Below are 24,772 nucleotides of genomic sequence, written 5' to 3'. Positions count from 1 at the left end.
AGAACAACTTTCTTTCTTGGGTTTTTTTTTAAAGATAAATTAAATAATTCATTATCATCAGGAGTTTTCGTATTTATAGATATATTATATTTCAATCAAGGTAGAGTTATTTCCCTTTCAATAAGGATGAATGAAAAATATTAAGTTTCTAGCCGCGTCAAATTGCATTGATAAGCTAACCTTCATAAACCTTGTTGTAATGATAAATAACGTAGCATTCAACTCCATGGACCTGATAGTAAATTTATTGATGATTCGATAAAGAAGAATATATCTTTGCAATAAATCAAATAAGTATTATCAAACACTTAGCTATTTATAGATAACATCGTATTGTATTACCTTTGCACAAAGTATATGTATACGGATAATACAAGCGAGGTACACAAATAAAAGCTTTACTTTTGATCACTTAAAAGACTAAGAAGATGATTAGCATTCACATTTTAATTTGGTTATCAAGGTAACCTGAATCATGATACTGTACAAAGATTTAGATTAGAAAGTAGGTCCTCTGCCATCACGGAACACACCCGTGGAGTTCCAGCTTCAGACAGGGGTGGACCTTGTACGTGCTGGGGTGGAGACGTACAAACCGGCAGGTGGCCGGGTCAGGGAGGGGCTGGGTGAGGGCCCCCGTGTCACTCGGGAACACCTGAAAAAAAATAAAGGTATTCATTACAGTGCAACATGTCATGTTCTTATTTTGATTGTTTTACCGTTTTTAAGATTTTGATTTTATGTTTAAGGAATGTACAATATTGTAATTATATGTCATTTCAATTTCTTTTAATATATTTAACGAACAGCATTTAAGAATACGGTTCAATAGTTAGCAATAAAAGAAAAGAATTAATTTTATCTTAGAGTCTCCGAAACGATGATTCCGATCCGAATACGTTCAGATTCTATAATTATCACTTATACAATCTTGAATGTAGACATTTATTCTTCATTTTCCATTTTTCAACTATGCAGTCGACATATTTCAAACACGCCGTGCAAAACGTAGCGGACTCGCAAAGTCTAAAATATATACCGGTATATGAGCATGGAAGTTACACTATTGCAAAACACCATGACGGACAACCTTTTAATCGAAAATAGCGTTCATGTGTTAATGAAAATCTTAAGCAATAATGAATTTTCAAAATGAAGATCCTCACATAAGCCGCCGTAGTGTTGGTCTCCATTACGTCAGAGAATTTGGCGCCATCTGTGCTACAGGACAGGGTGAAGGATTTTAGGAACTTGTCACTACTTCCGGCCTGTGTCGTCACAGCAAAAACACGTCCCACGCTGCCTTTACAGTCATTGTAAAATATAGCAAACTCAAAAAATTAAGTTTGCTAATAAGTAAGTTATCAGTGTCATGATTATTCCTTCATTAATGAAATTAAATACCACAAAATCAAAATTGTCGACCGATTTAAAGCGCTATTAGTAATGTACTATATCATCGTTTTGTAATTTCACAGGGTTATAATTTATCTAAAGAATTAAAATAAGCAAGATTTTCCTGACTACTACCAATATTTTTCATATTTTATATAATGTGTACATATATTGCACTTAAATATTTTTTCTCGACTCTGTTACTTCAGTTATGAGAATAAAGTTCATTGTCATTGGCACTGTCTCAATAATTTTCTAGACTGTTCTTAAGACACGAATCAAATTTTCAAATATTCAAAAACAAAACGACCAAACATTCGAGCTGTGATCCTGCATACATTGTTTGTACCTAAGTCCACCTGTATCCAAGCGTTCCCATTCTCGCCGCACCACCCGGAAGACGAGTTGCTGTTTAACCTGGCCTCTGTGGCCAGCGATTGATCACGTGACAGGTATGCAGATAGTTGCGCATCCGGTATGGTTTTCTTGTTGCTTACTCCTATGCTATTTAATCTGCAATCTAGTTTGAATTTTTATAACTGAAGTCTTGCTTTCCTTTCGTGTATATGACAGAAAGTATCAATGAGATATACAGGAAAATGATTGAAGTACTTTTTGTAGACTAGTAAGTAGATCGCAAATAATATAAAACAAAACTCTCCTATCTAATGGAATTACCTGTATCACAGTGGCGTTCACCATAGTATCCCGTACAATTACATGTGTAACCCTTCCCCTCGTTTGTGTTGTTACATACACCATTGTTGTGACATGGGTTTTCCTCACACTGGTTTAATTCTGTAATGTTTTATATTCATATTTTTTATATTTTGTATTTTGCCAGTTAATACAGTATATTTGAAATAATCGCTTCCTTAGGATAGAAAGTTTTAATTTTTAAAAATCGATTGCAAAGAATGTGTTCATGTCACTAACCATAAGAATCAAACCGGAAGACGGCGTCTGCAAACTTTCCGTACCCGGTTTTAGCCCTCACAGTAAATATGTATTCTGCGTCTTCATCCGGTGCGATTCCGGATATCCGGCGGTTTGGTATGTCTAGAAACACGCCGGGCGGAAGTGATCCAGCGACTATTTCAAAGCTTAGGTTTTTAGTTCCAGGTGTCTACAAGTTAACAAATAGTGAAAAAAAATACTAGTTACTGTAAACATCATATTTTTAAAAGATGTTAAAAGGGGCTTGGTCATGATTTTTTCTTCGCTTTAAATATGTTATTCCAATACTTATTTTTATATTACTTAACTAAATTGTTGTCACTGGCCAGCCAAAATTTGAAAAATAATTTTTAGTATTAGCATTTCATTTTAATTTTTTTTTTACCATCACATTAAGTGGTATACTGAAGTGTTTTCCGCCTTCAAAGTTTCCAGAGTACCCGGTGTCTGTGTGATTCACCCAGACAGGTGGTAGACTCAGCACTTTCTACAGACAATGTAACATTGGAATCAGTAAAACTTGTGCAATAATTCGTTGTATTATTAACCCAAAACACATGCATCTGCAAAGTTTGCTACAAACGTTTACCAGTTTTAATTTACCTTGTTAATTATACATCATGAGTAAGAATGTATGATATCATAAATGATCTTGAAGTCATAGTTAGTCAATGAAATTCATATTCTTACTTCAATTAGTTGTAACAGGTTAATGTTATCGAAATAGACTGATGTGTTGTTTCCTTTAGAGTTGATATGGATGTCTCCACCACCCTCTGTCTGAAACACCGCCGAAGTAAACACATCAAAATCAGAAAATGTATTAAAAGTTTTATTGATTATTTCCCACATATATCCAAATGATGTTTTTACCTGAGCGGACAGGTAGCCATTCTTTTGAGCGGATAACGTAACACTTGGGTAGTGAATCTGCAGAACCCTTAATTTAAAATCAAAACGAGGGAACCATGAAGTTGAACACCATTCGATACATGTAAATATATAAATGATAAGTTACATCTGATAAGTTTCAATCCTCTTAACATTGACTTATAATTTAAATAACATTCAGCATATATTTAAATTCTATCAGTTAATTATTATATATTTTTCTTACTCTTCGTGGCTGGCATCTGTTGCTTGAAAAAGAAGGAATATTTTCCAGAGGCAAAAGAAGCTCGAAATCCATACAGTTGTCATGTTGGGGATTGAAAGCCGCCATTTTGGATCATATCCGTTTCTTTACATTTAGTGCTATGCATATTTTCTTTTCAGAGCAACACTTATATTCTTCCATTAACCCTAGATGCGTATACAATTAATATTAAAATTGAAATTCAAATAAACAGGGATTAGAGAAATTTGGTTCTGCCTAGAATCAGATATGTGTTAATTGCAAAAGCAAACAGATAGACAGGTGTTATATAACAAAAGATTGAATAGAAAATGGACTAGTTTTGGGATGACAAGATATCCATGTTTCATGGTGCTGACAATTTTTTTTTTTCAGCGGTAAGCGTATAGTTACGATAAATGCTTAAAATACGTCATTTAACCAAAATATTACCTAACCCGGAAACTTTATCAAAGCGCTATAAATGTTGGATGAAAGAACTGAGAGTACTGAAAGCCTGCCAGATGTTTATTACAAATTTTTTACTCGCATTAAATTTTCTATTATTCAAAAACTAAAATATATTGATGGTTCTTTTTAATGAAGCATGCATTTACTGTGTTTTTACTCAGAGTTCAACGATGATACGACATATTAAATAGCAATACTTAACTAGATCAGTCGTTTGAAAGAAAAAAATATATTATTAAGTACATTGCGTAATACAAGAGTATCGTCCTCTGATTCTGTATGCATTAGACTAAGGTTTGCAATGAAAATATTAGCGATTTTATGGTGAAGATATTCATTACTGTTGATTATTCCATGTTAATTATAAATTGCGGAAAGAAAATTCAACAAGAACATGTAAAATTCTTTTATTGTACTCCTAGTACCTAGATTGTATTTCTAGTGTTTTCTCTGATAAAAAAAAGTTTTGTTTTGTTTTTTGCATTATTTTAAATAATTTTTAATTCGCGGTTTATAAAGCGTAAACTGCCCCAAACCATTTTATATACTATAGTAGTATAAAACAAATAAATATTGAATTCATTGCTTATAATTTAATTTTTGTACTCTTCATTGTATATAAAAACGGTCATTTGACCTTTAAAATAACGTAAAATTGTACAAAATTCAAACGTAACGTCAGGCGTATTGATACGTTTTTGACGTTAGTCTGTATTCTCATTTACATACATACTCTTTCCTTTGGAGAGAAGCAGGCATTATACATTGAGTTTAAACCAAGTAAACTCATGTACATTACAAATCCAGACATTAAAGGTATTTTCATTATACATACTAAGTTTGGCATGATGAATGTCAAGCTTAACATGTTAAACTTAATGTAACATGTGTGGAAATCTCACAATTAAACTCTTATGCACAATTTGTAGTATATCGTGACAAAATTAAATTGTGAATTTCCAATCTTTCATTTCTAAGTAAGATAAAAAAATATCCTTTATTAAACTAAGTTTAATGACTTCTCAATTTGAGACATATTATACAAGAAATACAAATCCAAAACATTCAAGTAGTCAAAAACATTTTATTAAAGAAAGGCGCAAAGGAAAACATAATATCAATTCGACAGTTTTTTGCATCAGAGTGTGTAGTAATGACACCCAAGAACATCCACTCTCATGTAAGGCCCGTAGGATGAATAATACCCAATGGGATGAAATCTTACGAAACGGACATCAATGGGTTCCGGAAGTGGGCGGGTGTAGGTGCTTGCGCCAGCGGAAAATTGCTGAAAAAGAGAAACAAAAAGCGAACTTCTATGGAAATGTTTAATTAAGAGGTCATTTTTAATTGTCGTGTTAAATGGCGACGACGTTTACCGTTAGTTGTCCTCCCACTGTGTAGTTATGGAAGTTGTCCCCGTCTGTGCTGTATTGGAGATAGTAGGAACTTGTATAATAATAACGGGAACCTCCGTATTGCATCACTGTACCATATACTCTGGTTATATTGCCTGTAGTAAAGTAAGAAGTGATGTTATAATGAGGCGAGCATGCGTATTGAATTAAAATGCCACAAACGCAGGCAATATACATGTAAATGCTTTTTGGAAAATTCATGAATGGAGTAGAGTTCCCATAAAACTGTATTTCAATTAATAGCGTAACAAGAGGTAATGAAAATGATGAACATTTATAAGTATAATACAGTTTTTATGAAATATACTCTTGTTCTAAGAGGCATTTTAAACTCGCCCAAATCGACTTGTAGCCAAGAACTTCTGTCCACTCCGCGCCAAACACTTCCGTCCTGGCGACCATTGGAAGCAAAACTGTTACCGCTCGACTTGTGCGCCGTCATTTGGGCGTCAGGGATCCAGCGTAAACTCTGTCGCACTCCTAGACTGTTGCTTCTGCAGTCTAAGGTAGCAAGATATGTATTTGAATATACTTGAAATCTTGAAAGGCCACATAGCACGATTTATATAATTACTTAAACAATTATCATTTAAAATCATGTCGGTACTTCATCATATCCTTTTATGCAAATGCTTTAATAACAATGCTACTTGTGCTCGTTATGTATTTGTACAAACTACATGTAGTTAACCAACCGAGGTTACAAGTTTTGCCGCCATAGGGATGTGCGCAGCGACAGGTGTAGCTTCCATTTTGTTCGTGGCATTGACCTTCATGTGTGCAGGGATTGGAATCACACTTGTTGGCACCTGTTAATACGGTGGAAATATGTTGTTCATATATATATATATATATATATATATATATATATATATATATATATATATATATATATATATATATATATATATATATATATATATTGTAAATTTTCATATCTTTACTTTGAAAGTTTCTTAGAAAAAAGAATATGAAAATTGAATACATTTGTTCCATGGCCTTCTGTCATGCAATGACAACACTTGTTTGGAAGCAGAAATTACACGAGTAAAATCTTTTAAAATACATAAAACTGTATAGAAACTATGTTACCGCGAATCAACATTTTGAACACATTGTCTGCTTGCTTTCCATGTGCATCAGTGGCCCGTATGGTGAAGGTGAAGAGGTCCTCGGTGTTTGGGGCAAGACCCTTTAGAATACCGCTGACTGGGTCCAGTTTGATCCCCGGGGGTAGTTCTCCACCAATCAGGTTATAGGTTATTTTGGTGCCCTCTGGGTCCTACATATGATTTAGAAACATTTCTATTGTCAACTGCATTCTGGTTTGTTTATAATCTGTAGCGACACTTGTGTAATTCAATTATAAACTAATTAACTGATGATTCAATTACATTAAAAAATTAAAATAGAAGACTGATAGATCTTTGATGAATGGATGTATAAAAGACAGAGAGAAAACATGAATTTATTTAATACTGCAAAATACTGATATAATGATGGGCGGTTGGATAAACCAGTTCACTCACTGTAGCTTTAAGCTGAATATTGACTCTGTCGCCACTGTGGAATTCCCCCACATAACCGAAGGGTGAATGTTCCTCCCACACAGGGGGTAGGCTGACCACAAGCTGTTGTAAGGAACGACAAAAATAAAGTCCCAACACGACTTAAACAGCGTTTACATTAATAAACAAATTAAGTATGTGTTTGCTTTGCATTTCAAATATACAAATAAGCTGATGCTGTATATGAATTAAAATCATATCATATGAATATGCATTGATCATACCTTTATCAAATACAAGAGATCCTCCCCGTCAAAATACACACTTCCGGTCTCATTAGCTCCTGGTAAGATACTTATATTCCCATTAATTCCGGACTAAAAATCATAGAATTTTCTTTTAATGTTAATTTTTAAACATATATTATATGCTAGAACGAGTAAAGTTAACCTTGATATCATATAATAAATGAACGAATCGGTTGCTTTTGTTATTTTTACCAGAAGTGTTATGTTTCCATTGTGTTCTGCAATGACGTCAACATGAGGTCGGTGTATCACTAGCGCACTGCGAATAAAAACAAACGGATGGAATCATGTTCATTTGAAAATATTCTTATTCACGTACAATATCCATTCAGTTGGGAAAAAAGAATCCAAATATATAACAGCAGACATTTTAATATTTAAACTGCTAGCAAACACATCTATTTACTAGACAAAACGGTTTCAGTATCGCGAACTGTATTACAAATATCACATATATAAGTAAACTAGATTTTCGTACTCAAAAGGTTTAGATGCTGTGGACAGACCGAGTACTGACAACAAAGACACCACAATCATAATCCAAAACATCTCGAGAGGTACTACAACAAATAAATGTACAAATAACGACATTTTTACAGAACTAGTAGTTTTCTAGAAGTATTTGGTTCTAGGGTTCTAAGTAAAAAATGTTTTCTGAAATAGATTTATCGTTCTAATATTGTTTTTCCTAAAAAGTAGACATAAATTAAAAACAAACCTTATTCAGAATCTTCACAGTACACAGATACCTGGAAGACGATTAGTTTACTTCTAGATATGGTCGCAATCTTCAGTATCTAAGGGGGCACTGCTAATGGTAATAGATACGTAGACCGTCGTTTTGAATCAGAGGTTTCACAGAAGAACACAATGATGGCCAAATCTTTTGCACTCATTTATTCGTTCATTATTTTTGTGAAAATTAATGTCTGTCTTGGAAGGTAAGTTGTTATTTTTCAAAGAAAATATTACATTTGTATGTTTTAAGGTATTTTTGTCTGGGTTTTTGCTAAAGGTTTCCTTGTAATGATGAAATTCAAAATCTTAATAAACATAGAATCTGATTTCTATAGTACCCTATGTTGGAAATAAGTTTTTTTGTATTTTGTAGTTTCTTCGACATCCACTACCCAGATGTATTTGTGACTGCCGAGCAGGGTGGGAATCTAACGATAAGGGTAAACAATTCCGCGAACATTTTTCTTACAACAATATTTAGATAAAAACAATACTGATTTTGACACTTGTCTCTATATATATGATGTTAATAAAAGAATACATTCATTAAACAGGCTGGTCCAGATGGGGGAGACATCATTATGATCCCCCAGGGGAATGGCACTGTTTTCATTGGTCAAACGGATATGCTGAAGTTGTTTGAGGTATTAACTGTTGTGACAATAATTCATAAATAGGAGTTAAATAGGAAATAAAGTTCATTATATTTGATTTTCTCAAATTTTGTGTTGTTTACAGATTGTCAACAGCCTTCCGCCAGTGTGGAGCGAGAAGTCACCGCATGGAACTCTGGGTACTTTTCTTGGTGGAAAAATGGTGTCTCTGAGTGTGTCTGCCCAGGTGAGTCCGACTTCAGAGACCAAGAAAAATATCTTTAAAACCATTGACAACCAATCGACACTTTTTGTTAAATTTTTTAAATTAAATTTTTACAGGACCCAGAAAATGGAAAAGTGACGTATGAAAAAGTTTCCGGAGCATTGCCACCTGGTGTTAATCTTGACAAAAATACAGGGGTGATAACCGGTCGTATTCCAGACGTGGATGCAACCTACGAATTCGGTATTCGGGTGACAGATAGCCACGGAAAATATGCAGATCAGATATTTTCGATTGATACAAGAGGTTAGACATTTAAATTCAAAGTACATGTTTAAGTATCTTTTATTTATAATGATTTATTGAAACCCTTCGGGCTTTGAAATTAATAAACAAATTAACCTAGGATGAAGTGATAGCGATTCTCTTAACAGCATGAGATTCTTAATGAGGGCAATATATTCAAGTTGAATTGAAACATTCAAACTTTATCAAAACAATTGAAATTCGTTTTACATGACCTTTCTTGTACAGAGAGAGACCAATGTTTGAGCACTCCATGCTTGCACGGGGGAACATGTAGTGATGACATTGATGACTTTGTTTGCGCATGCCCAAAACCATACGGTGGAAAAACCTGTCAGACGAGTAAGAAGTTAAAGCTTAATCCACACCAATCCCTTTTTTAAATACATTGTATATAAGATGCAAATATAGTTCTCCTTGCTTGGTTTTCAGATTGCGCATCCATGGCTATCGGTATCGACTTAAACAGGAAGAAAATCCCAGACGCCCAGATGTCGTGTCACTATTGTAGTGGGGATAGCGCGGGGGTGGATGGTCGTCTCAACGCCCCTCAGGGTTGGTTAGGAGTTAACACTAACTCTTGGCTACAGGTGCTTAATCATTCTCTTCATTCGTTTTTGAAGTTTTCTGTCCTGCTGTTTACTGTTACCTAGATTCAATGAGAGTCTAAAATACATTGTGGTTTTTTTATTAACAGTGCATTAACAAAAGCAGTGACTTATATGTATCTAATTGTTTTAAATATGCCTCAACATTCAACCTTCAATACAGTCTAATATTTAAATAGACGCAACATAAAAATCTTGGATTATAACAATTATCACATTTGACAGGTGGATTTGGGAAGAGAAATGGAGCTGCACGCGGTAGCGAATCAGGGCTACACCTCTTCCGGTTACTACATCACAAATTACAATATCAAATACAGCATGGATGGAAACACATTCCTTGACCTCAAAAACGGAACCTCAAAATTGGTATAATTATGTTCACCTTAACTCCAAGCACATTTATTTGATGTTTTAAGATATTATATGTCTGATAATTATTTTTTTTCTTTTTCAGGACTTCAGCGGGAGTAGCAGTGTGAATTCCGTCATCAAACATTCGTTTCCAACCCCTTTCAAGGCCCGATTTGTACGGTTCGTCCCCAAAACATTCCACAGCAAACCAGGAATGAGAGTAGAACTGTACGGATGTGATGTGTGAAATACGGGACAGTGTCTGATCAATTATATCACTAAATAAAGAATTAACAAACCAAGAACCATTTTGTTAATCTAAAGTGAAAATGCAATTTCTCATTTTTCTTTCATTGATTCTTAGTCGTAATAAAAACTTACAGTACGGGTAAAACAATTGGCCTCATGAGGTTATAGTTGGGGGTATACGATTCTAAGACACATGAGATCCTAGTCGGTAAATGGCAATTACCATAATCTCGATAAACGTTCGATGTAAGTGAGCATTTTTTAATTTGAAAACATTCAAAGATGCTTAAAAATCTCTGTTAGTGTTGGCAGGAAATGAAGCTATGAACTTGAAGGCAACTTAAAAGGCTACTGAATGACAAAGCTTTGCCATTATGAAAGCCTTCCAGGCCTTAAGCAAAGATATCATTAGCGTAATTTCACAGCTTCATCTTCTGTGGAATAGTTTTGCAACGGCATACAATAGCATAGGCGTCGGAACCGGGGGGGGGGGGGGGGGGAGCTTAGGCTTCCCTACTTTTTTGCAAAGTTAGAAACATAACCTTTTTTTTTTTTTGTTTGTCAAGATTTCTGATGAGTTTATCCCCCTCCCCCAACTTTTAATTTGCTTCCAACGCCACAAAACAAATAATAGTGATTCAGTGCAAAAGTTTTTTTTTTTTTGAGATATACTTAATTTAATTCAAATAAGATTGTTACAGAGACAATTGATAAAGAGAAATTTTGAAAAAAGCTAGCGGTAGCAGAATAAATGTAATTAACTGATGTGTTTCTTGATACAAAATGCTAAAAAATCAATTCATCGTTAAACAATTTTTATTCGTGACGACTTTATTTCGCGATTTACTTCCGATGATTAAACTACGACTTTTTTTCGCGACTAAACTTTACCCAGATCCTTTTTGATATAAAAGCTATACAACAAGGACTAGTCCCTGGGGAGTTAAATTCCAAAGTCCTCTGTGAAGTTCGCGAAAATTCCTCACACGCAAAAATAGATTGTTTACAGTACTCATATGATTCACAAAGCTTTATATACATCTACATATATGATATAAGATCAATCTGAATACAAAAAGTTTTGTATCAATTTATTGCAAATGTTAGCAACAAGCTTTAGTCGTTATTACACCATTGTTTGCTGGCTATTTTGTCATTTGTAATGGCATCCATAAAGCTCTACTTTCAATTGTGGCTTGGTGTGATAGGAAGTAGGATGGAATCTGACAAATCGCGCATCAACAGGTTTCGGAAGTGAATACTGGTAGTTTCCCGTGGACGCATGGAAAGTCTAAATAGATAACAACATAAATAAGCATAAAATGCATGAAATAACATTAAATAGTTGAAAACAAATGTGGTTGAAAAATACGCCACCTAAAAGAACTTACATGTTTGCCGCCATTAGTGTTGTTCACGGGGAGAAATGTAGTGCCGTCTATGCTGATGGACAAGGTGTAGCCTGTGCTGTAGTAAGAGGAACTATAACCCTGGTTCCTTACAGCGTACACTTTGGTCAAGTTACCTTTAAAGGTAATGTTCCAAAATTAAAAACACGAACCAACTTCAGAATATTCGAGTTAAAGCAAAACATAACTAAACCGAAGTCCAAGTACAAGTCAGACGGAACTCAATACATGTACATAAATATAATATTTACATTTTCTAGTGTCTTTGCCTGTGATAACACTACGTATCAATTTTGTACTATAGCTTATTTATACATGTATTTAAATATTTATTCCTGAACCTGAACTTTATTTATATAACAACGATTGATAAGCAAGTTCTACAACTTATATTAATATCTCTCGTTGGCACGGATGTTAGCGCGAGGGGGTCATTGGTGTGGGAAGAAGCCGGAGTACCCGGAGAGAACCCACGTGTCCAAGCGGGCAACCGCCATACCCTATCACATACCACCACTGTCGATCACGGGGATCGAACTCGGGTTGCAGCGATGACAAGCGAGTGCTTTGTCTACTACGCTACTTGGACAGCTAAATATTTAATCGTACGATGGCTTAAAATTATATGAATATAAGTAATAAGGAATCATTCTTTGAATATTATGAGGTGATAATTTCGGTCGGGTCGTGATCAAATCTATCATAAAGTCCTTCGGGCTTTATTGGATTTGATCACGCCCCGGCCGAAATTATCACCTCCTAATACTCAAAGAATGATTCCTTATGCCTTAAATAAAAGATGGTCAGTGATGTATAAAACATGTACCTAGATCTACCTGTAACCATGAGTTGGCATTGGACCCCACCCACCCGTATCCCGATGATCCGTAACGTCCATTTGATTCGAGATAGGTACTGTATGTCAGGTATCCGGACATCTGAGCGTCTGGTATCTTTCGTTTATCGCTTACTCCCAAACTTTGAGAGGCACAGGCTAAAAATATAAGACAGATTCAAACTGTAATAGCCATAAAATTATCGATTTAATGTAAATACTTTCTAAACATTTTCATATTTTCAAGCGGGAAAAAATACTTAGCGAGGACAAATATGGACATTTCCATAGCAGCATACAAAGTGAATATGCTGTCAGATAATTTTTAATAAAATAATGTGTTTCACACTTACTAAATTCACACCTTGGGCCTCCATACCTGTCCGTGCAACTACAGTTAAACCAGCCCCGAGTGTCTATACAAGTGCCTCCGTGTAAGCAAGGATTTGTAGCACAGTGATCCTTTGCTATAAGAAAAAGGTCATTGCATTGTTCTGGATACTTAATTACAGAAAATTATAAAATCTTGACACGAATACGATAACAGTATACACGTACCAACAGTTTCCATTTTGAAAATGGCGTCAGCATATTTCCCATGCTCATCAATCGCCCGGATAGTAAACTTGAATAAGTCGTCCACATCCGGTGCGATGCCTGTAACGTATCCTGTGGCGTTGTTCAGCGTCACGCCCTTCGGTAGATCACCGGAAACAACCTCAAAATGAAGACGAGTCCTTTCCGGATCCTGAACATTGTGGAAATTATAATTATAGATTATAACGTATGCTATACTGTAAGGTAAACATGATCTTGTTAATCTCAGTACAGACGACTGTGTTGTGTATATTGATATTTTACCTCTGCCTCCAGTTTTATGTTTATTCTTTGCTCCCCGGTAAAGGTTCCGAAGAATCCCATATGCGCATGCTTAGACCAGACCGGAGGTAAACTCTTTGCAACCTGTATAACAATGGTAACACGAAATTATGTCAAAAGATAATAATTATAGGTAAATTCAGGTGGACAAACATCAGAATTATCAACAAAAATTCTCACAGTTATGAACAACAAACAATTCAATTAGTCGAATACCTCTATGAGCTTGAAAATATCCTCGTTCTGAAACAGCACAGTTCCCCCGGGGCCTGGTCTGATGTACACATCTTTGAGATTGTACCCGGACTGAAATTTAGAAAATATCATACAAAACCTTAATTGATTAACAGGATAAACTTACCATTTGTAGTTTTAGTTAAATACGACCAAAAATAATAACAATATTTCTGATAAAACCATGAACAAAATGTAGGATTCTATTAAAAGTTTATTGAAGAAAACATTTGTAAAATTAATTAGTTTTAAATCAATAGAAATATCAATTTGATATTTATAATTAATTTATTAATTGCTAATATTTTTGCCCTGTTTCCCTTTTAAATGTGTACTTTAGGAAAGAATATTAATTAATAATATGTTACTTGTAAAATAATGTCGCCATTTTGTGGAGCGTTGACGGAAAGACTTGGAAATTCTATGTCAAGTACCCTGTAGAAAAAAGCATGTAGTATTAAACGCACAAGATAAAAGTATGAAAATTTGCCGTGAAAACAACATACTGTTCTCTTGATTAATAAGTAGATTGTTAATTACCAACCCGTCATCACAAAAGATTCCTACGATGAAAAATAAAACAGAAACTTGTCTGAGAAACTCCATTGTAATGGCCTTGAAGACGCGAGATTCCCAAGGTCATCCCTCTGAGGCAGGGGAGAAACGCAAAACTCTGGGTTTCTAGGCACAGAAAAACGGGGATGGTGAGGTTATAGGGAGGATGATTAATAAAGCTAACATTATAACTAATTGAATAGTAAATACAAGAATTCGACCATCGTCAAGTAAGATTCTTCCCGAGTGACTGTACCCAATTTCGGCTTGTTTTCTTTTCGTACATTGCAGGATGCAGTACTTTATACTATTTTTCTCTTTTCTTCCTGGAATCGTTTATGGAAGGTATGGAATTATCAATTTTTACATTTGAATATATTCATATAGATATTTCAAACGTTTATCAAAGAATCAATTAAGGAATGGTAAAAAAAATCCAAAAAACATAAAAAAAAACAAAACGATAAGCGTAATCAGAATACTAGTAATTGCATACTAGTGCATCTTAATCTTATTGAAAACCCGGTGGTACATTTCTTTGCAGCTTTTTCCAGATCGATTATCCAAACGTCAATGTATCTGCGGAGCCAGGTGGTGATCTCACATTTGAGGTTGGTGATATTGCAAAGTTTGGTGTAAATCTATAAACCTTTCATGATACGTCCAATAAATTCCTACTTTTTTAAAATTCTGCTCGCAATTCTGTAGGCAGGCATAGGTGGTGATGTAATTTTAAAACCCGGAGCAGGAGGAACCGTCATCATTGCCGGAACAGACCTCAGGAAATTTATAGAGGTATTCTCAATTACTTTTAATTCGATTAAACAAATTCATTCGTTTTTCTGGAAATGCACGCTAAGATCATTGACTTAAAGCAATATTTTTACAGAAAGTGAAAAGCCTGCCACCAATATGGACGAAACAGTCAGTCCACGGATCTTTGGGAGCGTTCACTTCAGGAACGAAAATAGCTGTGTCCGTCGAAGCTATGGTAAAAAAAAAGCTAACTTAAAATATATCTAAGTAGAGCTCGGTCAAATATAGCTTTCTCTATGTTTTGTTTTGTTTTTTATTTGGTTGTTTTTTTTTGTTTTGTTTTTTTTTTGTTTCGTTTGTTTGGGTTTTTTTTTGGTCAAATCTTAATAAGAAAGAGTACCGCAATATTTTGGTTTTGTCAATGCATCTGTATCAATTTCATGATAAATTGAACGTTAAAAAGTGTAAAAACATTTCCTCATAAATGTTTTGTGCTTATTGTGACTATATTTCAGGACCCAGATGGGGGTAATATTCAATACAAGGTCATATCCGGTCATCTTCCTCCCGGGACCTCTCTAAATTCTACAACAGGAGTCGTCAGTGGCACTGCACCGGATATAGACGCGTCGTACACATTCGGAATTCGTGCTACGGACCAGCACGGAAAATACGCCGACGGAACCTTCTCTATCGATATCAGAGGTTTGATATTTTTGTCATCCACTAACTGTTTGATAATTACTAAGTGGTGATGATAATTTTCTTTTCTGATTTATGCTTTTGTATCGGAATGCAATACATTTTTAATGTCCTTTATTTTGACCATAATTATATACTGAGATTTCAACGATATCAAGAAACTACCAAATTCATATTCAAAACCACCCAATAGTTCCATATTTGTAAAGAATTTATAATTTGATATTGAAAGTTTTAAATATATATTAATTAATTGTTAATTTGTTGAAAAGAAAAGGATCAGTGCATATCCAATCCCTGTCAAAATGGCGGCACATGCTCAGACGATTTTGGAAGGTACAAGTGCACATGCTCTTCAGACTATGGCGGAGAACGCTGTGAACTAAGTAAGTCTCATATATAATCTTTTCTTGCATATTTTAACAATAAAGCAAGTTCTGTTAATACCATACAACCATTGTAAATATCTGTACTCTTCCCACAAGGGTGCGACTCTAATCCTTTTGGAGTTGACAATGCAAAGAAAACGATTCCTGACGCTCAGATGTCCGCCCACTATACGTTCTCCAACCACTTCGCATCCAACGGTCGACTTCACAGCAGAGACGGTTGGATAGGGGAAAGCACCAGCTCTTGGCTACAGGTTGTGTTTCCAAACCACACTGATAAATAGAATTTCAAATTTTCCACATTCATATGTTTCTTGGATACTTACTTCAATCGTAAACGCAATTATACTGTTTTCAAAGATAATTAAAGGTATAAGTTAATATTGTGTCATAATGATTGCGTAAATAAATTTCTAATTATAAGAACCCTCCATAATGCAGATTTATTTGATATACATGATGTCCATTGCAGTCGATCTACTGTATTAATAATTCAAAAGGAGGTTTCATGTACCTAAAACTGCACAAAAATAATTCCTCAATGTGTGATGTAAAAAGCGCCCTTAATTATTCTTCAGATTTCAAATTAAACACATGGATTCTACCATTTTTACCGCTAGAATCACGTGTGTTTGACTTTTACGTTAAAGGTTGACCTGGGAGAGGTTCGCTCCGTGTACTCTGTAGCTACACAGGGATATCGATCATCAACCTACTACACCCTCTCTTACAAACTTCAATACAGCACGGATGGGAACAGTTTCCATGACGTCATCGGGAGTAACGGATCAGCAAAGGTAAAAGAGGTCCACAAAGTTGTAAGTGATTTTTTTCATCATCAATGTACTTCTGTATTCAGTTGCGTTTGATTGAATTTTCAGGACTTTTTCGGGAGCAGTAGCTATGACTCCGTGATTAAACATTACCTTCCCAGCATTATTAGCGCAAGGTTCATCCGGTTTGTACCTCTAACGTGGCACACTGGCGGGAAACCGGGGCTTCGGGTAGAAGTATATGGCTGTTAACCAGAAAAACCAATCAAACTTTATGTTCGAATAAGTTCGTGGAAATGTTAATATAATCATTTTTCTCATTACCTTGAATGTATGTACAAGACAGATACACTGCTATTAATAAATACACCTTTTCTTTATTGTAATATTTATTATCATTTCAACGTTAACATAACTTCACAAAAAACTGTTATCACCAAAACAGAAATTCGTATAACTCGCTGACGATCTGTTTACAACACTCCGTCACACCAACACTAATACCACACGACCAATCATCGCGATGCCTCGAATTTCAAAACGTGGCACGTGGCGAGCACTCTGGCTTCCTTAAGAAGAATATTTGAATGATAACCAGAAATACCAATCGAACTTTTGGTACAAGCACATGTGACATCAACGAAAGACATTCTCTACTTTAATTATGACTTTCTTGTTTCATTCATATTCGTTTGACCATTATAAATGAAATATCAATTTTATTTTGCTTTTAATTGTGGTAAACAAAAATTGTAAAATGAATGTTCTAAAAATGAATCCAAGGGGCGCCATGACACCATGCCACTGTCATAGAGATCTTCTACTGACGCTAAACTTCCGGAAAAGTGGGGGTCCTAAACAAAATATAGGAAAATACAATTATTACTGAGAAGTCCATATTTTTCCCAATAAAGTGTGTGCAGTTAAATTATGCCCATACACCATCGCCGGAAATCCACCGTTAGTCTCTCACACGCTCACTGGCCGTGGACCAATCAACTGAACTTTTCTCGTTTTCATGAATATTTATATTTCTATTCACCATGCAATAAGAAAAACGAAAACTTATTGGTATTTGGAAATATGAAAACGAAGATTATGTTAGAAAAAGATCGATGCATGTACAAGCATTGATGAGATTCGTTAACGAAAGCGTGAAGGACCATATTAATCGGATTAGACATGGTTTATTGCCGAGAACCAGAAAAGTCGAGACAGCTGGCCCACACTCGTTAAGGGTAAGCGAGACTGACCATGGGTTGACGATACATATTTATTTAAAAAAAAACAACAAAACTTACAACAACTAGAAGTGATTTCTTTTCTATAGACACGCCCACAATACCCTTTGAAGCGTTGTCAGAATCTCCCCCTGGAAGATAAAAATTACCCCTGATTATCTACTAAAAAATTGGAGGAGAAAATGTTTAAAAAATATTTCAAATATTATAAAAATGTACGATGTCAATAATGTGAGAGAAAATTTCTTGCCCATCATGATGATTGATCCAAATTCCCAGAAGTGCTTCTGGAGATCGGGTAGATGGTCCACCAATTTATCCCCGGATGTCACGTGAAGCAACCTACAGGGGACCTATATATAAATTATATTACGAGTAATAAACGTGTATTATAGCCATACTAAAAAGTAAATCAAAATAATAATGTCTCCCACTTTGTAAATAAACGTCGGTGTTATAAAATTATATATTCAAATAAAAATTTGTCGGAAGTCATGTTACATGTTACGTGTAATATACTGAAGGAATGATGTTGGAATTTTCTTGTAAAGCATGTTTTGAAATATCTGTAAGTAATGTAATCAACTAAAATATACCTCATAGAAATAATCAATGCAAATACATAGCTCAAAGCTGCCTATCCACTCCTTTGAGCCAGCAAAGGATTTCGGTTTATCTTCCATCGCAACCAGTGCCTCTTGAAACTTCTTTATGGACGGTACGGCGCGCATGCTCTCTCCTCGCTGTCCCTGGATCCATGAACACATTGTCTGAAGCGTGCGATATCCACAACCCCATCCCTGTTTAGGATATTTCATATGGATTAATATATATAGATGATTACACGGCAATTTTTATATCGCATCCTATATAAGCCCGAGGTCGGAACAGGGTAACTATAATTTCTATAAGTATACAATATACTCAAAAATATCACTTTTGTTCTTCCTTTTCTTTTTTCCAAGACTTTCATTGTATTAAATTTTACATGAGAAAAACCCACAATGCATATTAAAAAAATTTTTTGCTATTTTTTAGCCGGGCTCTGCAGAAAACAGAGTCCTGGCTGTACGCAGGCAAATCGCCAATGTTACTATAAATAGCACAACTTCAAAAGTAAACGAAAAACCAAACAGCGTCAAAGTAAAAGCTTCCGCTATACCAAATAGTTACTCAAAGAGCCACGCGTTTTGTCAAAAGTGTTTGCATTTTGTTTCTTTGTTTTAATTTCGAGAGAATTGTCTATCTTTTTTAGTTTTCTTATTAATAACGTGTATTAAAAACAAGACTATGCATTTTGGACACATATAATGCGCATGAATTTCCATGAACTACTTTGCTGCGCGTTGAAGAAATGAGATAGGGGAAATCCGGGTAATTCCGGACACCGGGTAATTCCGGACAGATTTAAACGTCATGTATTATTTTTAAGCTTTTACGTTGTCATGTGAGTATCTAAAAATAAACTCATCATTACGTAAATCTTCTTTTGTTTTTCTTTTGTTTTCTTACTACCTTGCGTGAATACCGATGCATTCCGATTAAAAATATCTACGTCATAAATTGAACTTTGGACCTTGTCACTCTGATTGTTTAGCTGCGGGAAAATTTGAAGGTGAAGAGAAGCTAAGAGGAAAAAACTTAAATCAACCATAAACGTAAGTATTCATTTGAAAGTAATTTATTAATAGACATAATAACATAGAAAAAAAGGATGAAAACAAATTTTTAAGTCAAATGAATAATAAAACTTTTAAATTAAGAAATAATTTAATTTCTAAAACTCTGTCCGGAATTACCCCACTGTTTTTAAAGCAGTGGGGTAATTCCGGACAGCATGGAAAATCACAGTACTCAGCTGTACACAGAAAGTTAATACAAGGCTTATTTATATATTTACAAAATGGGGGTTCTTGACACCTCATATTTTATCAAGTAAATAAAGTAGTGCTCAGATCCAAGATAGTTTCTTGAGAATTTAAAATATTTTTATGTTCTTAATACATAATACTGACCCCCCCCCCCTTCTTCAAGCGCACCTAACCATACCCTTCGAAAAAAAATAAGCTTTATTTTTGAATTTTAATATTTGTTTACAAAACATAAATCTTTCAAATTACCGGTATTGTGTTGCACACGCAAAAGAAATAGAAACTATATGATATATCATTTTTTGTTCAGCATGCCTAAACTGATAATCCACAACCTATGGGCTGTTGGTATGCACCATTGGGGCCCCCGAGAACTGATGGTGGGTGCAGGCTACAATTTACAGGAAGATTTAGAAAATTCCTTTGACCCTAATGCTGTAGCCATCTTTGATGGTCCAAATAAGAAAGCTTATTTGAAAAGAGAGAGTGCAGAAATCGTTAAATTCTTATTTAATCTAAGACTGACGAACCAATGGCTCCTCAAACCGAAGGAGGTACCAATTGTGTGTAGCAGAAGAACTGGGCCTCAACAGAGGTGCTCTATAGGGTGCATTTATCAGGACGAGGGGAAGCTTGAAATTGCAAAAGTAAAACTGCAATCGGCAAACATGACTTACGAAATGAAAAAATGATCAAAATTGATTCTATGAGCTTTGTAACGCTGTGCAAAAAAATCATTGTCATAAAATCTTATTATGAAAAAATATATATGTTTATACTGTTTACTGTTTTATTGCATGAGAGAGAGAGAGAGAGAGAGAGAGAGAGAGAGAGAGAGAGAGGTGTCGTAAAGCCTTTGCCGAATGACATGTTTAAAAATTGTTGTCTATCTAAATACTCGGGATAAAATTCCACTAGGAATATTGAACTTTAAATTGCAATTGTCATTAATTTTTAAAATACAATTAAGGTAGTATATATGGGACACCTTCATGCTGTGACGTATTATTTATCGAAATAAACAATAAAATCAAGTATAATTTTATAAACAGTAAGTTTCTATACCGAATTTGTCATCCAACAGCGTAGCGCAGTGAGTTAGGGGGTCACTACGGATCTGAAATACGAGTTCTAATCTCGTAGGAGATTAATAAATTTTTATCTTTCCAAAAATATTGAAAACGTAGTTCTAGGTTATATAATGTAAAATTTGAAAAATCTTAACCGGTGAAAGCATTTTAATTATATTGTACTTTAATCCACATTAATATCGACAGTTGCTCATACCACCCTAAATAACCAAACTCAAAACTAAGTATTTTGATATATAAAAATATTTATATATATAAGCTATAACTGATTACAAAAATAACAATTTCATAAAATATAAAATTTCAGAATGCCTAGGACATATTTTGCCAAGAAAAAGAAAAAAAATGACTCTGAAGACATGAAAAAGGCTGTTGATGCAGTGCAGAAGGGAGAATACTCTGTTAGAAAAGCCGCAGAGAAATACGGAGTAAACAAATCTACTTTGCACGATACATGCAAAAAAAAGTATAAAAATCCTGGAAAACCTGGACGAGCCCCCTTGGTTCCTATAGAAATCGAAAATAAAATTGCAACCGCATTGACCGAGGCGGCCAGACAGGGAATGGGAGTGTCGCGAAGACAACTCCTGCGTAGAGTGGGTGCTCTCTGTAAAAAAATGAAAGTTTTACTTCCATCCACTGCCGGAAATTTTCCTGGAAAGGATTGGTTTGAGGGTTTTAAAAAACGACACCCAGAGTTGTCGATAAGAAAGGCAGAGAAACTCTCGACAACTAGGGCCAGAATGGTGAACCCCCAGGTCGTCAAAAATTATTTTGACGACCTCGACAACATCTTGACTCGTCTAGATCTACATGGCAAACCGTCTCAAATATGGAATTGTGACGAGACTGGTAAACAGTTCGAACATGATCCAGTTCGCGTCATTGCGGAAAAGGGATCAAAATCTGTGGTCGGTCGTACCTCCCCTGGACGCACGAATATTACAGTAATGGCGTGTGTCAATGCTGCGGGAGAAAAGATGTCTCCACTTTTGATTGTTAAAGGAAAGACACCTAGGTCTTTGTTTGGTTTCAACACCACAGCTGCTCCTCCTGGAACAAAATGGCACTACCAGGCGAATGGATGGATGTCAGATGAAATAGGAGATAGGTGGTTCCAGGATATCTTTTTAAAAGAATGCGGGGACGCAAGACCGCAACTTTTAATTTTAGATGGCCACTCCTCTCATGAGAGCCTTGCAATTTTGGAGTCTGCGATCCAAAATGATATCCACATCATTAGTTTGCCTCCACACACGACCCATGCCTTACAACCTTTAGATAGGTCTGTCTTTGGTCCCATGAATACCGCCTACAATAGCGCTTGTTCAGATTTCCTTGGCCAGAACCATCTGAATTCAGTCAACAAGTGGTCATTTCCCGGCCTTCTTGCGGTTGCGTGGGAAACGGCGGTGAATTCAACAAACATCCGGAGCGGATTTCGTGCATGTGGGATATACCCATTCAACCCTAATGCTGTCAGCCCTCTGATGATGAGACCGTCTAAACCATCTGATATCCCTCTAATGTCCCATGACCATTCCGGCCTGAACGAACAACTTGGCTCTAGCGCAACATCTGACCTGACCACTACTTCTAATGTCATTTCCGAGAGCTCCGGTTTTCAAACACTCCCAACAAATTCTGCGCCTTTGACTACAGCCACTGCCCCTATCACCCCGTTAGCATCCGATCCCCCAGCTATTGACGACCCTGACATATTGCTTAATCTCATCACCTCCGGAGATTTAGCAATTTTCTCCCCTGCAAGCAATGAAATCCAGCTCCAACCAGAGTCTGCATCAATCTCGGTATGGGATTCGGCAATATCAGAGATGTTTTTGCCTCCAATAGCTACCTCTTCATCAACCAAGGTAAAAGCACGCCAATCGTCCCATCGCCTTCTGACATCACAGGACATCGTCGATCAAAAACAAAATTTAGAACAGAGGAAAGCCTTAAAAGAAATGAAAAAACGGGAGAAAGGGATGAAAACAACCAAAAAGCTACTTTGAATTATGTTTGAAATCTTAAATAAATTACATTGATTGAATTTGAATTTTTAATGCTTAGAAATTTTTTTTAACAATATACGTGAACTTTATATATAATACATTATAAGTTGTAATATATCTATTCTTATAAAGGAGTGTCCAGAGTTACGATTTATATAACACCTTTGGTATTTCAACACACGTGAGATGATGCATGTAAAGTATAATTCAATTCTACCTAATCAGTAAATATCGTGCAATTAATCAAAAGCATACTTTCATTTTCGATAAATTATTTCGAAACAGCCAAACTATGAGTAAAGTGATGTACACTGATTGGTTTATTTGGTTGATTTATTTAAAGTATGGATAAGAATTAAGATTTAACAAATGTTTAACAAATAAAATGTGCAAATTCATTTCTTGAATGCGCAATTCTAGTTTTTATGGAAATGACTTTCCAGGTGATGCTTAGAGCAAGTATTCTCTCTCTCTCTCTCTCTCTCTCTCTCTCTGGTGAAGATATCAGATTAAAAAAAAATGAATATTCGATATTATAAAGAAAGCAAACTATGCAAATGTAACAGCCAGAAATATTTGCTTTCATTTGCTTTCATTATTAGAACGCAAGAATATCCGCGGAATTAATTGTAAAAACTAGCCAAAAAATCACTGTCCGGAATTACCCGCACTGTGTCCGGAAATGCCCCCCTATTCGAATGTGTATTATTTTGCTTATAATTCTAAAATTACTTACGAAAAACCATTATAATATCGATATAGTGATGATGTAATAAGTAGTTATGACATGTGTTCAATTTTTCGATACTTATCAGACAGTTTATTATTGATATTCGTCTGCAAACAGCTCTGACCTAATTACTGTCCGGAATTACCCGGATTTCCCCTATATATATATATATATATATATATATATATATATATATATATATATATATATATATATATATATATATTTTCATTCTTTACTACACAATATGCACACACCAAAAGAGCCCGGCTTTCAGTACTTCAGTACTTTGATTTAGTTTTGTACGGTGGTGGGTGGTTTTTTGGTTGTTATTTTTGGAGGGTTTTTTTAGTTGTGGGATCGAGGTTGTTTGAATTTTTTTTTTGATTTTTTTTTTCAATTAATCTGACTGTGGTTTTCATAAAAATTAAATTTATACTTTATGCATCGAAATGTAGTTATAAGAAACAGTTAAGAAACACATTTTTTAAGTTAGTTGTTAAGTTTTTTTTAATTCTGGGTCCGCGCCTATATAGTTCTATATTAATTACTGAACTGAACATTTCTTTGTAATATGTATTTCAAAATTCAAATCGAGCGCGGTCTTGGTAAGTTACTACAGGGAGGCTACTCAATGTTTACATGCTGAATAAACCACAGCATGTGTTAGGAAAACAGCCGCGAATGGCATGATAAAACGAAGCTCCTACCTGGTCGTTCACTCCATCACATCCGTAGTGATAGTAGAGGTAGTCCCCACGGACCAGGACAGCCGCGGGGTCCAGGGGAGGGAGGGACGCGTGCACGTTCTGTAACAGCGGGTTCATACGGTAAACACTCGAACTCTCAATAATTGACGAAAGCGACGCACGGGAGGCAACTCTGACAGCCACTGGTCGTTTACATGTGTGTCAAGGTTGATATTCATTAATTTTATTAATCAGATTACAATAACCAAATTGTAATTAATTAATCTAATTATTTATTTTAATTGTCTATTCATTTATCTTACTTATTCATAAACATATACATGTATTTATTTTATCC

General features: G+C 35.2%; 5 protein-coding genes across 5 annotated transcripts; 2 read left to right on the top strand and 3 right to left on the bottom strand.

Moving 5' to 3' along the window:
* Positions 1 to 414: 414 nt before the first annotated feature.
* LOC128184940 (lactadherin-like) lies at positions 415 to 3,613 on the bottom strand. The gene is made up of 9 exons (XM_052854584.1): positions 3,470 to 3,613; positions 3,226 to 3,292; positions 3,043 to 3,132; positions 2,738 to 2,839; positions 2,332 to 2,521; positions 2,074 to 2,193; positions 1,745 to 1,915; positions 1,167 to 1,303; positions 415 to 655 (listed from the first exon to the last, which is right to left on the bottom strand). The coding sequence occupies exons 1-9, from the start codon at positions 3,550 to 3,552 to the stop codon at positions 521 to 523; spliced, it is 1,095 nt and encodes a 364-aa protein (XP_052710544.1). The 5' UTR covers positions 3,553 to 3,613; the 3' UTR covers positions 415 to 520.
* A 1,392-nt stretch (positions 3,614 to 5,005) lies between these two features.
* LOC128184440 (uncharacterized) lies at positions 5,006 to 7,978 on the bottom strand. Its single transcript, XM_052853894.1, has 10 exons — positions 7,890 to 7,978; positions 7,650 to 7,731; positions 7,364 to 7,430; positions 7,148 to 7,240; positions 6,885 to 6,986; positions 6,448 to 6,637; positions 6,051 to 6,164; positions 5,692 to 5,856; positions 5,317 to 5,450; positions 5,006 to 5,225 (listed from the first exon to the last, which is right to left on the bottom strand). Exons 2-10 carry the CDS (start codon positions 7,718 to 7,720, stop codon positions 5,076 to 5,078), a joined length of 1,086 nt encoding a protein of 361 aa, XP_052709854.1. The 5' UTR covers positions 7,721 to 7,731; positions 7,890 to 7,978; the 3' UTR covers positions 5,006 to 5,075.
* On the top strand, positions 7,955 to 10,301 carry LOC128184441 (EGF-like repeat and discoidin I-like domain-containing protein 3). The gene is made up of 9 exons (XM_052853896.1): positions 7,955 to 8,112; positions 8,283 to 8,349; positions 8,464 to 8,553; positions 8,648 to 8,749; positions 8,845 to 9,034; positions 9,263 to 9,376; positions 9,467 to 9,624; positions 9,868 to 10,011; positions 10,100 to 10,301. The coding sequence occupies exons 1-9, from the start codon at positions 8,042 to 8,044 to the stop codon at positions 10,241 to 10,243; spliced, it is 1,080 nt and encodes a 359-aa protein (XP_052709856.1). The 5' UTR covers positions 7,955 to 8,041; the 3' UTR covers positions 10,244 to 10,301.
* Positions 10,302 to 11,322: 1,021 nt separating this feature from the next.
* On the bottom strand, positions 11,323 to 24,612 carry LOC128186099 (uncharacterized). The gene is made up of 12 exons (XM_052855828.1): positions 24,436 to 24,612; positions 18,615 to 18,818; positions 18,221 to 18,371; positions 18,079 to 18,149; positions 17,575 to 17,631; positions 13,585 to 13,674; positions 13,351 to 13,452; positions 13,048 to 13,237; positions 12,843 to 12,956; positions 12,481 to 12,648; positions 11,637 to 11,770; positions 11,323 to 11,536 (listed from the first exon to the last, which is right to left on the bottom strand). The coding sequence occupies exons 1-12, from the start codon at positions 24,550 to 24,552 to the stop codon at positions 11,399 to 11,401; spliced, it is 1,536 nt and encodes a 511-aa protein (XP_052711788.1). The 5' UTR covers positions 24,553 to 24,612; the 3' UTR covers positions 11,323 to 11,398.
* Positions 14,366 to 17,157, top strand: LOC128186098 (lactadherin-like). The gene is made up of 9 exons (XM_052855827.1): positions 14,366 to 14,502; positions 14,702 to 14,768; positions 14,866 to 14,952; positions 15,047 to 15,148; positions 15,429 to 15,618; positions 15,888 to 16,001; positions 16,101 to 16,258; positions 16,655 to 16,801; positions 16,886 to 17,157. Exons 1-9 carry the CDS (start codon positions 14,450 to 14,452, stop codon positions 17,027 to 17,029), a joined length of 1,062 nt encoding a protein of 353 aa, XP_052711787.1. The 5' UTR covers positions 14,366 to 14,449; the 3' UTR covers positions 17,030 to 17,157.
* Positions 24,613 to 24,772: the final 160 nt, after the last annotated feature.

This window comes from Crassostrea angulata, chromosome 5 (genome assembly GCF_025612915.1).
Source record: "Crassostrea angulata isolate pt1a10 chromosome 5, ASM2561291v2, whole genome shotgun sequence".
NCBI lineage: Eukaryota > Metazoa > Mollusca > Bivalvia > Ostreida > Ostreidae > Magallana > Magallana angulata.
This window is presented reverse-complemented; position numbering and strand designations above follow the sequence as displayed.

What these genes read in the sequence shown, in the direction of transcription:
- LOC128184441 (XM_052853896.1), top strand. Translation starts at nt 8,042, where the DNA reads ATGATGGCCAAATCTTTTGCACTCATTTATTCGTTCATTATTTTTGTG. An exon ending in ATTAATGTCTGTCTTGGAAG is followed by an intron (nt 8,113 to 8,282) that starts GTAAGTTGTTAT and finishes TGTATTTTGTAG; the next exon opens with TTTCTTCGACATCCACTACC. An exon ending in ATTTTCGATTGATACAAGAG is followed by an intron (nt 9,035 to 9,262) that starts GTTAGACATTTA and finishes TTTCTTGTACAG; the next exon opens with AGAGAGACCAATGTTTGAGC.
- LOC128186099 (XM_052855828.1), bottom strand. Translation starts at nt 24,552, where the DNA reads ATGAACCCGCTGTTACAGAACGTGCACGCGTCCCTCCCTCCCCTGGAC. An exon ending in ACATAAAACTGGAGGCAGAG is followed by an intron (nt 13,238 to 13,350) that starts GTAAAATATCAA and finishes CACAATGTTCAG; the next exon opens with GATCCGGAAAGGACTCGTCT. An exon ending in TTTCAAAATGGAAACTGTTG is followed by an intron (nt 12,957 to 13,047) that starts GTACGTGTATAC and finishes TTTTTCTTATAG; the next exon opens with CAAAGGATCACTGTGCTACA.
- LOC128184440 (XM_052853894.1), bottom strand. Translation starts at nt 7,720, where the DNA reads ATGTTTTGGATTATGATTGTGGTGTCTTTGTTGTCAGTACTCGGTCTG. An exon ending in ACAGCATCTAAACCTTTTGA is followed by an intron (nt 7,431 to 7,649) that starts GTACGAAAATCT and finishes TTTTATTCGCAG; the next exon opens with TGCGCTAGTGATACACCGAC. An exon ending in CGGCAAAACTTGTAACCTCG is followed by an intron (nt 5,857 to 6,050) that starts GTTGGTTAACTA and finishes TTGCTACCTTAG; the next exon opens with ACTGCAGAAGCAACAGTCTA.
- LOC128184940 (XM_052854584.1), bottom strand. Translation starts at nt 3,552, where the DNA reads ATGACAACTGTATGGATTTCGAGCTTCTTTTGCCTCTGGAAAATATTC. An exon ending in ACAGATGCCAGCCACGAAGA is followed by an intron (nt 3,293 to 3,469) that starts GTAAGAAAAATA and finishes TTTTAAATTAAG; the next exon opens with GGTTCTGCAGATTCACTACC. An exon ending in CCAACACTACGGCGGCTTAT is followed by an intron (nt 656 to 1,166) that starts GTGAGGATCTTC and finishes ATTTTTTTTCAG; the next exon opens with GTGTTCCCGAGTGACACGGG.
- LOC128186098 (XM_052855827.1), top strand. Translation starts at nt 14,450, where the DNA reads ATGCAGTACTTTATACTATTTTTCTCTTTTCTTCCTGGAATCGTTTAT. An exon ending in CCTGGAATCGTTTATGGAAG is followed by an intron (nt 14,503 to 14,701) that starts GTATGGAATTAT and finishes ATTTCTTTGCAG; the next exon opens with CTTTTTCCAGATCGATTATC. An exon ending in ACCTCAGGAAATTTATAGAG is followed by an intron (nt 14,953 to 15,046) that starts GTATTCTCAATT and finishes ATATTTTTACAG; the next exon opens with AAAGTGAAAAGCCTGCCACC.